This window comes from Labrus bergylta, chromosome 15, assembly GCF_963930695.1.
Source record: "Labrus bergylta chromosome 15, fLabBer1.1, whole genome shotgun sequence".
Lineage (NCBI taxonomy): Eukaryota > Metazoa > Chordata > Actinopteri > Labriformes > Labridae > Labrus > Labrus bergylta.
Window position 1 is genome coordinate 20,300,786 of NC_089209.1, and position 18,255 is coordinate 20,319,040.

Sequence of the window (18,255 nt, forward strand, 5' to 3'; positions counted from 1 at the left end):
ACCCACCTGTTTCGGTAGGAGGCTCTGGGGGCTCATCAGCAGCCGCCCTGATGGAAATCCTGTCTCACCCTAACTTTCAGTCAACCTAACAACAGGCTGAGTGCTGGAGCTGAGGCAGGTTTTAAGCCTCTTGACAAATCGTTGCATCGCGCCCAACTGTCAATCAGGTCAGCTACGCGCCTAACTATGGATAATTCATTGAGATTTCAAAATCAAAACGGAGCCGTTCAACAAAAAATCACCCCCCGTACAGTGTGTGCCAGTGATGACAATAAATAATCAGACCTAAGTTTCAGCACAAAGTGTTGACTCCTGGAGATCTCTACTCAGGGCAGCTCAGATACAAAACCATGAACCAGTTTTGGAACTGGCAAAAGATATTCCTGAAGGTCAGGTCATTTCAGAAATCTACTACTGAAATGAGGGGGGGGGGGGGGGTCTCTTTATGAGCTGGTTTCTATGACTCAGCTACCACTCAGGAAAGTCTATCATACCAAAATATAATCTACAGACATGGACATTTTCAAAAATCATCACTAACCTTTGCCACCTTGAATGGTACCAACAAGTTAAATTTTGGGCTCTGGCCTATGGACTATATGCCACATATCCATCTTCTGATCCAATTCTTACATTAAGTAAAAGCCATACTATTACTGTATAAAGTATGGGAAGAGCACACTATTTAGCAAAAGTAAATAATTAGTTTTATTGTATTTGTTTACTTTTAATGATATCACTGTATGACAAGAAAAAAGAAAATCACAAGAGTAACAAGAAATACACAAAACCCACAAACTAAGAAGAAAAACTGATTTTTCTGTAGATAAACAATATTCTGTAATGTGTGTAGAAAACTGTAATGCATCTACTTTTGTTGTTCCCAAAACCTTTAACTTTTGCAAAAACTGAGAGAACTGTTCTGACTCTCATCCTCTGTTAAAGTGTCAGCATGGTGGATCACCTTCATCAGGATTGATTTGCTAGCAGCCGTGTGTTGTTTGCTTGTTATGTCCAGATTGGTCAGTTCAAGTCACCTGCAGTATACTTAAACGCTTCTCGGCTTGATGATGGCAGTGCAGCTGCTCATTCAACATGATGGCTTGTGTTTTCACTGCTGGGTAAGCATGGTTTTGTTTGTGATGCTCTGGCTAATTTCTGCATGGTATAGTCACACTTTGTCTTTTTTGTCGAAAGGGCTTTGCTGCTGGTTTTGCTGACTGGTCCAAGTTACAGCTTCCCTGCACAGAAAGGTAGAGTATCTCTTTTATCAGTATGTGAAAGTTGTGTTTCTTAAAACTTACGACCTGCTCTTTCTTCCTAGGTAATAATCCCAGCTCAAGCAGCGGTCATGGTGCAAACCCTCCTGCTGGCTCAAATTGGGAAATGCCTTCCTATGGTAGCTATGCCCCGTCAGCTTCTGGTTCGGGGGCTCTCTCAAATCCAGCACCTGTACAAGCTGCCCCAGACAACGAATATCCTTATTCTCAACCCACTGGGCAGAAACAACCTAACTCTGCTGCACCTGTACCTTCAGGCTACGCTTTTCAACCAGCCGCTGTCCAAGGTAACTGATGCTAATTTTACATTCTTGTTTTAGCGCTATTTTTTTTAGTAACTGTTGGTGCTTACTACTTGACATTGACTTTGAGTTTAATTTTACCTTCTCATCCTAGAGGGCCCCTCAGCCTGGGCTGTTGAACCTCCTAGGCTTCCTTCTGATGGAACTCGATGGGTGTCCAGTAACCCTGATCATCTTTACTCCAGCAATGTCAGCCCTTACTATCCACAGTACCAGGGAGGTGAATTGTCAAAGTATGAAGGCGGCTTTGACCACAGCCGCTCTGAATCTGAGACTGAAACGCAAGGCTTCCAGCAATACCCTCGTGTTGCAGCAGTGGAAGCCCAACCAGAGTTCACCAGTGTTGTTCAACCTCCCTTCCCTGGCAGAAGCTGGCCTTTTCTTCCTTATCCTTATGACTACATGTTTATGACCGGCCAGTATCCTCCAGGCACATTCACTCACTCGAGCCAAAGCTCTGAACAGGGAGCCAACCAGTGGCAAGACTCTCACTACATTAGGTACCGCTTTCCCAGTACTCAGCAGGCTGAGTCGGTACCTGAGCTGCAAGCCCCTCAGACCTACAATCAGCCCAGCCAACCTGTGGCGCAAAGCACTGGCGGTGTATACTATCCCTACCAAGGAGTTGGTCAGGGCAGCTCAACAGGTGGACATGGAATGAGCAAGGTAGGCTAATTTCTTTTAGCTTCAAACAGAATTGTCAAAGCTTGAGAGATATAAATTGTACTCTCTCTCTCTTCTTTCCAGGTTGGCTACTAAATTGATCCCTGCATACCTGTTTGTGGTTTCAATAAAGATCTCTTTAACTTCACATTTGCCTTAGTTCTGTTTTGTTTAGTCGAGTCATCCTGCCGAAAGACATCAGCAACATAATGGCTTGAAGTGTTTCCAACTTCCTAAAAAAATATTCAACTATTCTACAGGTAGTGTTAGACTTGGTGCAAGTCAAATCCTTCTCACTCATGTCAGTGTAATGGGTTATGTTGGAAATCTTGCATGTAGCAGATAAGCAAAAGGGTTTAAACTGTTAAGACTTAAAATTAAAGGCCTGATTTATAGTATTGTAACTACAGTTACTCTTGAGTTGATGATTACTAGCCTTAAAGAATGCCTAAAAATGATGTTTGAATAGGTCAACCCATTGCTTGATATGCCTTGTAAAACTCTGCAAGGGCTCTTGCATATAAGGCTGTTCTCACCAAGTACCTTTAAACTACTTGAGCTGTACAAAGTTGGACTCCATCCAGTCTCAAGCAGTAGTTTCATGATGGTGCAGGCAAATGTTTGGGATGGTGGTATGATGATGCATGGGGCAACACTTCATATTGGCCCAGGAAAGCAAGATTACAGTCCTTGGTCAAACCAAAGGGAGCTTTTGATGCTTACCCATAAGCTTGCAGAATGTCTCCATGCCTAAAAGAATATGCCCACTTTGTCTATTGCATGCCACAGGGAAACTTTGGGCCTAAACGTGGGTAGTTACCAAGCACTTGGATGAACCTTTACATGCTCCCTCACATCACTGGCACTCCTATTGCTTTTTTTTTTTTTTTTCCCAGGATCCATATTTTGGTGTGTAGAACTGTTTACACAACTGTGGTTGTACAATGGTCTCATGGTTCTCCTATACCCTTTGATTCACTGCTGATCTGCCTAATCAATGAATCAGGGTGTGGGACTTTAAAATCCAACTTCCCCAGCTGCAACATTAGAAAGACGTATGCCACATATCCATCTTCTGATGCAATTCTTACACTAAGTAAAAGCCATACATTTTTAACACATGGGAGGCCAAAGAATGGCTGGTGAAAGGTCCTTTCTTTATCTCACTTGAGTACGTCCATAAACAAATCCCAACGTCTTGTGTAGTTTTGATGTATAGTTTGGTTTGAGCTGCATCTCAAACAAGAGGGAATCAATACCCAATCTGTTACAGTGACATTGCCTGATGTCATTAATGGACAGTGGGCATCCTAATTCATATAACAAATCACCTCAAAGAGTCTCCATTGATCTTTAATTAGAAGCAGCTGTTAATCACCTTTATGACTCTCCTCTGTGGCACCGTAATGGTTTCTACAGTGAAGCCACAGCAGTCTGTTCAAGCCAAAGAACAGCAGCATCAGCAGGGTGTGTTTACTGCCTCTGTTTATGTGCAGCAAAACACACTATTAATGGATCCCTTTCAGGTTATTTTGGACATTTAATAATTACACTTTTTTTATTCTATTTGAGCCAGAGTGAAAAAAAGAAACACAATCTTCATCTCTTACTCCTGTGCCACTGTAACAACCTAAAATCCTCTTTTTCTAATGGTCTTTTCAGGCAAAGGGACAAACAATGACCCACAGGAGAGAAATGGCAATTACCTCCAGTAAGGTGCCCACTTCACACACCTGTCACAACACAGATGAACCCATCATAAAAGGCTGGTGGAGAGGGACAAAAACGAGAGAGTTCTCCCCCGGTGACCCTTCAGCTTTCATAGTCTCCCCTCCTTTTCAGCTCGACTATTAAGACATAAAGGGGTCAGTCCCCAGACGGCTCCATCCTTTATCCTCCCCTCACACACTCATCTCTGACATAAAATCCTGAATGTGTTCTCTTATTGGTTGCCACTGAGCATTGACATCAAGATTGTAATTGTGATTAATATTCTGAGGAAATGGCTTCTTCTTTAGGGTTTCATTTATAGTTACTTTTTGTGACTTTAAGGAGTAAAGGCTTTCCATTTGAATGATCAATTGCTAGTTTTCTATGGTAACTTTGTTCTGTATAACCAAACTCATTTAAACTCAAATTACAAAAACAGGAAATTAGTTTGAAATATCACTTTTAATAAATGTAATTTAATTCTTTCAGTGAGGCAGTGCTTGAAAGCGTTTTGCATGCAGCGCAGAGAAAAATGAATATACATATTACCATATGTTGCGATTTGGCATCTGGCGTCCTCCTGTGCCAGTCAATGTGAAGGTGGGATCTGGTTCGACTTAGCCATGAGGCAAATGTCGGCCTAAACAAACATGAATTTCAGATGTCTGGCAGTAAAAAAAGCCAGATAAAAAGACATGGCTATATGGGGGAAATAATTTGCCCATAAAATTCATAGATCTTCATACTTGAGTGTTATTCCTCCAAGTGTTTTACGGCTCCCTCTTAACATAATGAAACAGAAATTAAATCCCTCGGGGGGGGGGGAAAGATCTGACTTTTATTTACAGTCGTTCTCATCAGTGTGATTTCTTTTGATGAGATTCGGTCATTTATTGTCAAATTTACTTATTTATCTATCTAAGCTCACACACTCAATTTGAAGTGCACAAAGAACAGCAAATCCTTTATTCTCTGCTGAGATTCCTCACATTTGAATACCTTTGTGGTATGAATACCATATCATTAAGTGCACCGCAGAAATAGAGGAGGCATCAAATTCCATTACCATGTACAACTGCTTTACTTTTTTTTTTCCAAGGGGGAGGGAAAAAAAGGGATGTGTACAGACCAGTGTTAAAAATCTACCCCCAGCCACTGCGAACGGCCCAATTGCCTTGTGATTAACGCACAATAAAAGAATGTGATGGCTTAAAGAAGCAGCAGGAAAAGCTGCCCAGTGAAAGATGGGTGTATGGCACACTCTATAATTAAGCCAGTCTGCACTTGATGAAAGTAGATCACACTGGCGGGCCACGGCTTCACAGCCAGTTTGTTTTTACGACATAATTACAGTCCAAATCAAATGAGAAGATTTAATATTGCGCCACGACAAGCATGTGCCCAATGCCAACAATGACACTGACCCCCCTGTGGCAAGGTGTGTGTGTGTGTGTGTGTGTGTGTGTGTGTGTGAGTGTGTGGGGGGCAGGTCAGGCGTCAGGAAGCCTACACAGAGAATCTTCCCCACCACAGTAGCTATGTACCTGCGTCTGGGTCCACCTGGGAGGTCTGACACCAGTGGAATTAAACATACAGTGGGACAGGGGAGAGAGGAGAGTCTGTCTGTAAAATAAAGAAGGAAGGGAAGATGAGGAGTGGGAGGAAGGAGGAGTTATGTGGAAGAAAAGTTTATCTGGAGCTATAAATCGAGTAGAAGCAGGCAAAGGTGACGAATCGGGGAACAAAGAACTGAAAATAGATACAAGTGAAGTTATGACAGACGGAGCAAGCCATGAAGAGAGTAACAGTAAAGGGAAGACTTAAATAAGCAGACACAGAGGGTGTGGCTGAAGCAAAAATATAAATAAATGTTTTGCTCGATTGTGTCTCCATGGCGAGGTGACGGCCTGTTGAGAGGGGGAAAAAACATTGTTTAAGTGGATCACATCAGGTGTCTTCGTTGTCATGTCTGCTCACTTTTTCTTACTATTATTTGCAGAAGTCTTTAAAAGTCAATGTAAATTTGAACTACACCCAGTCTTATTTCTGCAGGTTTGGGGAACTAATCATTCAAACTGAAACAGCTATTTTATAATGACCTCATGTAATTAACCAAATGGAGACTATAGCTGGGAATTTGGGATGATCTCTGAAGCCTTTAACTGATTCATTTTTTTCTGTATAGAAAGATGTGGTGGAATATTTTGTCTGGCTCATTTGTTTCACAAGAGGGTCATCTTTTTGACTCATTAGTTCTTTCTAGCGTCATAGCCTGGTAATTTAATCAGTTGGGTGCGTCTTATCAAAGGAAAATGCCTTCATCAGTGTATTTAAGTTAGATGCCTAACTGCTGATTCTGAATTGGAAATAAGTTATAACATAAAGATATCTTGAAAATGTCCTCTTATATTTGCAAGCTAAAAACTTTAAGTATGTATAGCACGAACAGATATCACTGAATAAACGTCAGCCTCATTTCACTCTTTTCCATGTAAAAGTAACAATGGTTTTGATCTTTCCTATATATTTAAGGGACTTGTGAATATAAGGGATCAAAAATAATCACAACCATAAGTTGTCATTTCTGTTTTCTGATGAGTGCAGTTTTGATGCTCGACGACATGGTTGCATCGTAAACGACCAAAACCTCCCGCCGAGTGGCTTCAGTGTTTTTCACCCTCTGAAAAAAAACTGCATTTCCTGTCCTTTAGTTCCACGCTCGACATGACCACAAAGCCTTTGTTCCTGCGGGTCAGATTTTCCCAAAAGAGAGAGTCTTCCCAAGCCGCAGCTGTTGAGTGACCACGCTCGACCACACCGCTCTCAGTCTCCTGACCACCTTCCTCTCCCTGCTCGCCCTCCATCCATTTCTCCCTCCTTTTACCCCCCTGTTTTCCCAGGAGCAGCCAGCTGTGCCGGATTTACTCTGGTGAAGCCTAGTGTGTTTACTGGGCGGGCAGTGTCATTTGACTGGGTACTGGTCAGGAGCAGTAGATTAGTGACTGTATATCTATAGAGAGGCCAGTGGGGCCTGAGCCCTGTGATCCAATGGAAAGTGGGGTCTCTGTGGCCGCCTTGTGGCTCTGTGTGGCCGAGGACGTCAACCGCCATCCCTGCTGACACCCTGTTCCCCGAGGACGTGGTTTTACTCCAAACCGTGATTTCCCAACTCCCGCTCTGCGACTCACTGTCTGCATCTACAGGGCCTCTGCCCAGCGCTTACTGGTGAAGAGGATACAGCACCTCCTCACCACAGGCGCTCCAGGCCACTTTTCTCCCACGGAGCTGGGCACACAGGAGGGGGGCCTGCTCCTAAACAAGCTTAAAAGAGAACTTTGTAACCTCGTGTCACATGTGGCTGGTGGTGAAGAAGTGGCCGGATCGGATCTGTGAGCAAACATTTGTGCGGCTTCTGATTATACACAGAATAGCCCTTTCACAAAATAGACAGTTCAGAACGGGCTAAATAATGCCAAAATAGGTTGTGTGACATGAAGCATGAGGTTGTAATTACATTTGCGAGACAGATACACAACTGCTGCAAGTAAAATGTTTGCAATGCTGTGCAAATTGCATCCTCTTTATGTTTTCGGTAGAAAAGTAGAGAGCCTCGTTTGACAGAAGACTTAATTTCTGACTTATTTTGAATAATTTCAACCATTTGCTGCAACTAACCATGCAAAGGAAGTCGTGCTATTCCAATTGCTTTGTCAATAGTTCTGCTACTTCTGGGATAAGAGCTGTGGGAATGTGACATCCTCACAACATGCACATTTCTGCTGACCAGAAGACCAGAATCATCAACATGGCACCCAGATGTCAGCCTTCAGGCATAAACACACACAAACACAGTTAGGAACGTTCCCCCCTGCAAACAGCGAGATTCTACAAACACCATCTATGTAAGCAATTTATGTCTGCTTGTTTGATTATTTTCATGATATTCTGACATAATAATTATATTTTTACATTGGCTCATGCATAATTCTGAGATCCTGAAACACTTCATGGGTCATTGTGTGTGGCAAGAGCTGGCAAGCACCAAGAATTCTCACACGAACCTGCCCCCATTTTCTTTCTTCACTCCTCTATCTCTGCTCCATTGTTCTGCCTCTTCTCTCTCTCTCTCTCTTTTTGCGCTTTACACACAAGCTAGTGCGCACACACACACACACACACACACACACACACACACACACACACACACACACACACACACACACACACACACACACACTGTGCACTCTTTCTGTTATGCTGTTATGTTATCCAATGGCCTGGAGGCTCAAGCGAGGACAGGCTTGACTGCGGTTGGCCTGATATCAAGAAATACCTGATGGGTCCCCACACTCATGCCAGGACTCATTTATGAAGCATGAGATGTTCAGCAGCTACATTCACAAACTAAACATATGAGTCATTCTTTTCATTTGTATTGTTGTCTAAGACTGAGGGAGTTGTAGTAGCAGTTATATCTGAAAATTAAACGTTTGGAAACTGATTTTCTTTTTGACCAATTACCTGGTGTTGCATCAAAACAAGACATTTTATCTGTGGGATTCTGATTCAGTATCTGTCTGTGTCTTGTCTTGCCCTCAGTACGTTCGCCAAATAGGTGAAAGTGAGACAGATTCTTCTCTGATAACGTGCGGTAGATTATTAATTGAAATCTTATCATATAACTGTCAACTGATTTGAGAGGTCCACAACAACAACTTCTGTATGTTTTTATCCCCACCTCATTACCAGAAATAGCAGCGTTTTGGTGTTAGAAGGAAGAAAGAAAAATTGGGCATAATGTAGGGGGAATTTGATTCCAGCATTATTTGAGTAATTAAAATAATTAATAGTTTAAAATGAGAAAAGTACTACCTTTAAACTTGTTAAGAAACCATCGTATCACAGACGACTATCACAGCTTAACACATGAGAACTGTTACAACTCATTCACACTAAAGCAAACATTGCAACAGTGCAGGAGAAACTCTGGAAGACAACTAGGTCAACTTCTATTAGCTCATTATTCTGCATTATGCTACATGCTAATGGTTAAAGTTGTTCATCCTGTCGCAGTCTTCCTATTACTTAATAAAGCTTTTACACTTTCATTTATTCCCTTATTTACTACCGGGCTACACATATTTCACATAATAATAATTGAGAAGTCTTATTTTCTCTTCTAGTTAGGTGTGTCTTTTATAGTTGTTTTAAATGCTTTAAATGCTTCAACAATGCATGGGTCAGCCACAGTTAGAAGGCAGTTGGTAAAACTCTGACAAGTCATACTTTAATAAATCAGTTCAGAGTAATTATAATTTAAATTGTTTATAGCTTATAACCCCCTGATATGTGTTGTTGTATGGGGTGTAAAGTTGTTGACATTTCCTGAAAGTTTTCATTCCCTGACTACTAAATGAACATTGTATTTGGTAAACTCATAGAAAATGTTTTCTGTCTTAACAGATTGTTAAGTTCACAAGAACGGCCCTGAATCGTGGAATTCAAACTATAGAGTCTTGCAAAAATACTTTTTTTTGCCGTGCACACAAACTAAAATTCACATAAAACTGTCATCAAACGTGTCAATGATTGTTGAGTTAGAAGAAAAAGAAAAGCAAATAATCAGAATACAAAATGCCTCAATCATAGAGCAATTGCAACATTTATTGAAGTGTTGGCTTTCTTGTATTGATTTTTCAACACATTACAAAAATACATATATGTTCAAAACAGCAGATGTGTACTGTTCTGAAATCACTTTTTTTTTCACAATGATGCACTCCCCCCAAAAAGACCAAGGAAACTATTTTGTACAAAGAGTGTAAGTGAAAGTTGTGAAAAGTGAAATATGAAAATGTTTTTTTTTTTTTAAATTACAGTTGTAAGTGCTGTCACAAGACCTTCAACCGACCATGAGGGGGGGAAAAAAAAAGTTCATGAACATCTCAGAGAACTGATTTGGAAAAGCGTTCCAGCACAAAGCAACGTATTCCCCTGCCGAAGGCTCTTCTTCGTAATGATCATCTTATTCTTTTTTTTAAATTCATTTTTGTTTTACATCCATGAAGGATAGCTTCACAAAACAAACAACGGAAACAAAAATATAAAAACTTTAAATAAAATAGAAAAGGATGAAGAAACCAAGTCAATAATGGCACCACTCTTGTTAAAAAAAAAAAAAAAAAAAAAAAACAATAATCTGGCATGATTCTGCAATATTACAATTCAAAATGTGTCTTCCCATACAGTGAACAAGTAATCATACAGAAACATATCCATGAAGATAAAATCCCTCCACCAGGATAATCATACCAAACTGCTCTGGCAGTCAAAAACATTTGAAAGAACATTGGAGAAAACAATACTTTATTATCATTTTAAACACTTACACAGAGTATTTCATTAATGGCATACTTCAACACTGTAAACATATTGAAAGACTGAATGTTCATGTGTGATTTTAGATCTCAGGGTTCGTCGGATCATCACTTGAAGGTGATGTATTTTGTAGCTGTATGGCTCTTTGAGGCCTGACTGAGTTGTCCTTAAATGAATACACTGTGCGTTCACAAAAGGATCTGGATTTTTGCACTCATGCATCAATATGTGTAAGCAAGCTGAAAGCAGCTCTTCAGACGATTTATTTGTGTTATTTCTCAAAACACTACCAAACTAGGCTGCAACGGAATAGCTTATGGAGTGCTGCTGTGACCTCAACATCATTTCCTTTCTTAAAAAAAAAATCACAAAAAGACGAAATTTGCATTCAAGATAAAGTAAAAAATTACTTTCCCACCAAAACAAGTATGTTTTGGCGCAAATGAAAGCCAGACAAGAGGGCATAAAAGGCAGGTCAAACTTTTGAGAACGTGATTGAGAATTGCAGCACTAAAATGAAAGATGAGTCTCTGTCTCCTTTCATGTGGCTTTGCTCTCTCCCTCCCACTGAAGCTCGCTGTCTCACTCTGACGGTCCGTTATATGATGTGGCCAGTAGATGTGCATTTAGGTACAAAAAAAACCCCCCTCACTTTTCATATGCTTCCAATTTCATTTGAATGACTCTTCTGCCTGGTCAAGGTCTTGCTCTCTCTCTCCCTCCATTTCTTTTTTCATTTCTCAGCGCCAATCTTTCATTTTTACTTTAAGAATAGCCCCTACCCAAGGTCGCCTGGCCTTACCCCCCATTGCAGCTGTGTTCAAAATTATCATAACTCATATAGCCAGATTCATTTCAGGATGAACGATGCAGAAAATAAAAAACTGTAATCCCCAAAAGTCACGAACATGCACACTGTCTCAGAATCTGTTACTGCGAGTTAAACCCATATCACTTTGTGAAGCGAATGAACAGGCTTCCCTTTTAAAAGCCGCTCTAATGCATGAATCTGAGCTAGTGAACTGTGAAAAGACGCCGTCGGAGAGAGGCTTAGAGCACGCTGCGGAGAGAAGAAAACACACACGCTAACACACACACTGATATGAATTTCATTTGGAACCGTTTTGTGGGACACAGGGAGTCAACCTGGGTCACAGAGAGCGGCCAGGCCAGACATGAGAGGGAGATGGAGAATGATTCAGACGCTGTTGCGATAGTTGAAGTAGCTTCAGTTTAACAAATGTGGGTGTGGAGATAAACAGGTGGGTCTGAAAAAGTTCTAATGAATGGTAGTTACACTTAGCATATACCGTGGATGATGCGAGCAGCTGGTCTTCTGATTGTTTAGTTAGTTGTTTAGGCCGTCTTTCATGTACAGTCGGGGCTACTTTAACATAAAAAAGAATATATTTACAAACAATAAACAGGACTGTTCTTCTTCTCACATTAATCACAAGTAGTCTTAACTTTTTAGGGTGGTTTAATCCTACATTGGGAATGTACTGAGCATCAGTTAAGGGTGTCTCCATTAAGTGTAACCTTTATTTATGTCCTGACTGACGCGAGGACAGCAATACAGTGACTGCATTTGGAAATAGTTATTCACGTGCCAATACTCTAAAAGGACAAATTTCCTGAATAAATTTAAAGAAGGTAGCTAATCAGTGTCTCTAAGACGGTGATGGATTTTTCAAATCCACGCTGATGTTTTTATTGTCAGGCTGACATTCAGTGCTTTAGGCCTGTGTGAGGGAATGGATTGTAGTCCGCTGCTGCAGTTTATAATATAGAAAACAATTATTTTTACTTTTAAAAGCTAACTGCTTCACAAAAGTTTACTCTCACAAGATAATAAGCTTCCTTAAAGGAAAAAAAAAAGAAAAAAAAAGAAAATTTGTATTAAGGGGGACTTCTTTCCAGCTATCTCATTTTAGAAAAAAAAAAACATGTTTAAGCACATTTCAAAACTAACTCCATATGAAATCCCACAAAGATGTACCTGCACATGCCAAATATCATTACAAAAAATCCAATAAATACAGAAATTATTGCACAGTAGAAAGGCTCCATGGATTCCTAACTGATAAAATCCTCAGACAGTTTGCCAAGAAACACCAAGCATGGCTTTCCAGACAACTTTTCATTAAAGTTTCCCTTTGTTTATATTCTCAGGTGGCAGTTTCTGTGACAAGAAAAAGATGGACATCAATCAGTCTAATTTTTTTTTTTTTTTTAGAGAAAGATTATCCAGCCAAGCCCCATAGCTGAAGAAGTGGTTATAGGGATTTTGTGTGTGTATGTGTGTGAGTGTTTGCTTGTGTACAAAGTCTTCTGTATGACTAATGTCTGCTGGCTTAACCTCTGTCCGCCTGCTCCAGTTTGACCTCACTGGCCATCAAATGTTCCCCGTGCCACTTCTTCATGTGTTTCTCCAGCGTGCTGTACACACTGAAGGGCATGTGGCAGATGTCGCAGCGGTACACCTCCTTCCCGAACTGCCCGTGGGTCTTCATGTGGCGTGTCAACTTGGAGCTCTGGGCGCAGGCGTAGCTGCACAGGTCACACTTGTAGGGTCGTTCCCCCGTGTGGCTGCGTCGGTGCACCGTCAGGTTACTGCAGTTCTTAAACACCTTGCCACAGTACTCACAGGTGTCGTTCCTCCTGTCCTTAGAGCTCGGGGGCCGGCCGGGTCCAGGTCCCCGCATGAGGTGCGGAGTGCTGCTGCCGCTGCGACCTGAGGCGCTCCCTCCTTCCATCAGCTCCCCAGGTGGGGTTGAGAATCGAAGGCTTCCCGTCTCGGAGGAGGAGTGCTCCGAGGAGGTGGCGAACGGCGACTGGCGGGAATCTGTGAATCCCAAGAAGGGTTCTCTGATGAAATGGCGTGATGCGGCGTAGCCAGCGAGGAGCTGGGAATAGACGTTCTCCGGGGAGATAAGGGGAATGGTTGGGGGAAGCTCCAGCTGTTCCTTCTCTATCTTGATCCTCTTGTTGTTGGAGGGGCTTTGGCTGGTGATGGGGGTAGGCCGACGCTGGAACAGCCCAGGAAAAGAGTCTGCTTCAGATACACTCATCCTGCCGTTCATCAAAGGCCTGTGCTCATCCTGCTCAGTTCGCTGTGGCTCTTCCTCCCTCTCATTCCCTCTTCCTCCTTCTCCTTCACCCCTCACTCCTCCATCCCCGTTGGGTTGCCTCTCCAGGCTTCTTTTGTTGGGGTTCAGTCTCAGGTGATTGTCCAGGTGGTTGTAAGGGTGCATGATGCCCATCCCAGCACTGTCACTTCCTCTATCCCCGCTCAGGGGTTTCCCCTCCGGAGACTGCCTTGTGCCGTTCTCCCGATTCTGGCCAAACTCTTGCAAATCCTCACTTAGGTTGGAATCTGTCCGACATCCATTCCTCAATTCCTCCTCCTCTTCCTCTTCCTCCTCTTCTTCTTCCTCCTCTTCCTCCTCCTCCTCCTCATTGTCGATTATCATCCCTCTTGAATCTCCATCCCTACTCTTTTCTTCCCCCTCTCCTTCTCCTCTGTTTCCCTGTTCTGGGGAGCCGCTCATGGACCCAGACTTGTTGTGCATATGTGTCTTCATGTGCCTCTTGAGCTTGCTGGCCTGGGAACAGGCATGATCACACAGATGACACTTGTATGGCCTCTCTCCTGTGTGACTGCGTCTGTGGACAATCAGGTTGCTCTGGAACTTGAAGATCTTGCCACAGAACTCACAGGATTTGGACTTTCCCGGGGTCTGGTTCTGTCCTTGAGGATCAGGAGGGGTAGAAGACCCGTGTCCCCCCTGAGAAGTTGGTGGCTGCGGGGCAAAGGTGAGAAACGTTGGAGGCTTGGCGCCAGGCTGGAAAAGTGTTGGACTCAACAGGCGGTGCATTGGTGGCACGCGATTGGGGGACAGAGGGGGTGTTGGCCCGCCATTATTGGTCGTGTTGCCTGCCAGTTCCCTTAGACGTCGTGAGAAGTCCATGGATGGAGGGTCCATGGGGGCCATCCGCATCACCCTCTCAAAGGCACTGGGGTGCTGTGACAGCAGCCCCATCTCCTCTGGGCCCAGTCGCTCTAAAGGGGGTCTAGGCGGTGGCGGGGGGCTGATGAAGGGCGGAGTTGCAGGCAGCCGGGTCTCCATGTACCCTGGGGGCGGGGCATGTTCCCTGAGCAAGGGCGCAGCCATGCGGAGGAGGTGGAATGGGTTGTTGGTGTCACCAAGGAAAGTGGGGAGAGGCGATCGAGGCAGTGCATCAGTGCAGGGGGGCGGAGGAAGAGCCATGCGGGGCGTAAGCGAGCAGTTGACCAGGTGGTTGTCCAGATAGATTCTGATGCCGTGGGTGTGCTGGGCATGCTGGAGCAGGAACCAGGCGCTGGTGAATGTCTGCTTACAGGTAGTGCAGATATAGCTGGATGGCTCATCTTTATCTGTTGGCAAAACAAAATAAAATTTCATGAGTTTTGGAGACAAAAAAAAGCTAAGTTTAAAATCAAAATTCAATGATCTCCAACATTATACTTCATGTTCATTAACAAAGTGTGAACTCATGTAAAATAAGGATTATTACTTGTACAGTTTTTTTGCTTTATATGAGGGTCTGCCATGGCTTGTCATGTGTATGCATGATTTTGAGTGTATGTGTGTGTCTTCAGGCTAATGCAGATGGCAGATATTGCCCTAAGGCCATGACACATTATGTTAATTCTAATGTCAGCTTGGCTTTAATATACAGATCCATCTCGTCTACTCTGTCATTTCCATATGGAGACAGGGGAGGTAGTGATGGAACAAAAAAAGCACACCAACGGGAGAAAAAGGAACTATAGTAGAGGTGGGTGAGGGAGATGTGGTATGAGAGAGAAGACAGACACACAAAGGGAAAGACAGGAGAGGTGATAAAGACTGTAAGATGTGTAAACAGTACAGACCCCTACGGTCTTAAAGCAGCATCCACATTAAATAACGCTCGACGTCACTGGTGTAATAACAAGTACAGTAAAGTTCTTTGTTGTGGCTGCACACACACACCATCACACATCACTCAATGACAACTTGCCCCTTAAAATGGCACAACTTAATAATGTCAAATGAATCTATCAGTCACTGTGGCACGGCCCTGTCAGCCTGCTGGTGAATCTTAAAAAAAAAAGAGTCTCAGTTTGAATTCATTTAATTCAACACAGGCTAACGTTGAAGGAGAATTTCTACAGTCTTGTGTTTGCTTGCAGAGCATCTGCATCTACTTTTATCATCAGTGGCTACCGCAAGCCGAGTCAAGTTGGTACGGTGGTCCCACAGCTCAGAGCCCGGAGGGTGAAAACAAAGACGGAGGAGTTACTTTTGCCCAAAGTCTCATGTGATCAAGAAAAAGAGCCCTTAAGATGGCTGACTGCCTCAAAGCGGCACATTGTCATGGAATGTAAAACACACATGCAGACACAGATACACACGCAGGGTATTTTCTTTTCACTTTTCTTTTCAGTACACCTAAGTACACTCTCAAACTCACAGGCACACACACACGCTTGTATCTTGCAGAACAGATGAGCGAAAGCTGATGTTGGATCAGTGTCTCGTACAGGAACCTGATTTGGCGGTGTGATTGGTTTGGCTTTCCCCAGGGGAGACAGGGTCAGAAAGAGTTAATGAGGGGCTCATTTACTGATTCTGTCTGTTTTTCTCCACTATTAGTGGGGCTCTGCTGTAGCCGTCACTCTCACTGTGTGTGTGTGTGTGTGTGTGTGTGTGTGTGTATGTGTGTGTGTGTGTGTGTGTGTGTGTGTGTGTGTGTGTGTGTGTGTGTGTGTGTGTGTGTGTGTGTGTGTGTGTGTGTGTGTGGTGGGAGATGACCTGCCTCCTGTGTGTAGGAGCATGTGTGTGTGCATGTGTGTGGACATGTATGAGGATGTATTTTTGTGTGTGCGTGGGGGGCGAGTGGCAGGCTGCCTGCCCGTGTTTAGTTTGGCGAGGCTTCACACGGCCGCTTGGCAGCAGAGAGCTGGACAGCTTAACAGCTTGGACGCGGAGAAGAGAGTGAGAGAGGGAAGGGAAGAGGAGGAGGAGAGGGGGTAAGAAGAGAGGTGGAGGGACTTTAAGGGCCACACGTGCTATGGGCAAACACACACACACACACACACACACTCACATTAACAGTGACACACACATAGAGGGCATTTACACGCCCCTAGGGACCAATGGGGTCTGTAGACTTGGGAGTTGTTTAATTTCATCAACAAACGAGGATCAATATGACATGAAGATGTGAAATTGGCAGAGGGATTGATCGTCTCTCTCAATTAATCAAATTCTGTTTTTTTCTCTTATTTTATCTCTGTTTTGCTCTGAACACACGGCCTCATCAATACACGCCACCAAATCATAGCGCTACCCCCACAACCTTCAAACCCACCGCCACTACAGCAACAAATTTGCATCTTGTCGTATCTTACACAGCTGTGCCATATGCTGTTAAAGGAAGCGTGGCAGCTAATAGACTGGCAGCTGATGGCTGCTGCCTAATGACGGCCAAAGACAAATTTCGTCAACATCCAAAACAAGCAGGCAAGCAAGAGGGGGGAGAGGAGGAAAACAAGATAGATAGATAGATAGATAAATAGATAGATAGATAGATAGATAGATAGATAGATAGATAGATAGATGTACCTTGGCAATGAATATAATAGGCCATCAATTAAGGGAACATTTAATGCTTTCAGACTGACATGTTTGTTGATTGACAGCTGTATTGGGCTGTTGACTCAGTTATGGTTTTCTTCTGCTCCACCCTGACCTCGTCTGAAAAATTAGGAAAAAATCCAAAACCTGCAGGATGGAAAACTTCCACTATAACATCACACTTCCCCCCTATAATATAACATGCACACCCAGACATGCTCACAGATATACACACTCCAATCTTTCTTCTCACACACACACACACACACACACACACACACACACACACACACACTTGTCCACATGCTAGGCGAGTGTGAATATTGTAACTGCGTTGCGCTCCAGCCAATAAAGTGTTCATTAGAGAATCACGATGGGCCGTGTCATGCTTCAGTTTGAGGTAATTATAGTCGTCTCTCTGAAACACACGCAGGGACCCCTCCACTGCTGACCGCCAAGGTCAACTAGCAGTTAGAACAGTTACACTCTCGTCTCTTGTCACGCAGTCACTGATGCCGGACCTAATCGTCCAATTTACTCTGACACACCATATGCACACAGACACATAATGATGCACACACATTTACACACACGCTGGTCGGTAAATGCGTCTGAGATGAAAGGTTAAATGAAATGGATTTGCAGCAGGATTCTGTAAATTGGTGTTACATAATAAACTGAATGGGAAGTTTTTTTTGTCATTTAGCCCGCAGTACAACAATATGTCAGTGTGACAGTGTGATGCATTTCCCTCGAAATGCTCAGAAACTTTGACTTATCCGGGTTTTTTTTTGCTCCAAGGTGTCCATCCAGACATATTTCCCCAGGAAACAGATGATCACAACACGGATCTGATCCCAGCTTAGCACTCTTTGTCTTCTGCAACAAAACAAGGGCTAAGGGCCAGGAGGCCTGGAGGAAGTTATTAAAACATTGGCACATGCATGGAGCTGAGGTGGGCCAGTAATAATGCCCTCCCTCTCTCCTGGGTTTTTTTTTTGGTTTTTTTTACTAAACCACGGGTCCAATTAAGCCAGTCTTCAGGGACCAAGATCTGAGCTTTACATCAGATTTTATTCTTTCCAGATTGCCTTTTATAGCCATTATTTTGCCTTAAAAAGTACAAACAAAATGCCAGTGAATGAAGGGGAGCCATGATATTGACTGTTTGCATATGGCCAGTGGAGGAAAGTTGGTGTGAGCTTGGCAGGGTTTGAAGTAGGGACCAGGCATACATGTGGATTTTGGTTTAATTTA

The 18,255-nt window shown here is 43.2% G+C and overlaps 2 protein-coding genes across 3 annotated transcripts in view; one reads left to right on the plus strand and one right to left on the minus strand.

Annotated features, from left to right (window-relative positions):
- Positions 1–1,052: 1,052 nt before the first annotated feature.
- LOC109983678 (uncharacterized) lies at positions 1,053–2,393 on the plus strand. Its single transcript, XM_020633488.3, has 5 exons — positions 1,053–1,121; positions 1,198–1,253; positions 1,325–1,567; positions 1,677–2,248; positions 2,330–2,393. Exons 1-5 carry the CDS (start codon positions 1,096–1,098, stop codon positions 2,339–2,341), a joined length of 909 nt encoding a protein of 302 aa, XP_020489144.2. The 5' UTR covers positions 1,053–1,095; the 3' UTR covers positions 2,342–2,393.
- Positions 2,394–9,598: 7,205 nt separating this feature from the next.
- The window catches only part of bcl11bb (BCL11 transcription factor B b), a 30,309-nt gene continuing 21,652 nt past the window's right edge, over positions 9,599–18,255 (minus strand). For both annotated transcript variants that reach the window (XM_065963503.1, XM_029277251.2), the window contains exon 4: positions 9,599–14,750. In XM_065963503.1, coding sequence (XP_065819575.1) covers positions 12,688–14,750 — 2,063 coding nt within the window. In that variant the 3' untranslated portion in view covers positions 9,599–12,687. The remainder of the gene's footprint in view (positions 14,751–18,255) is intronic.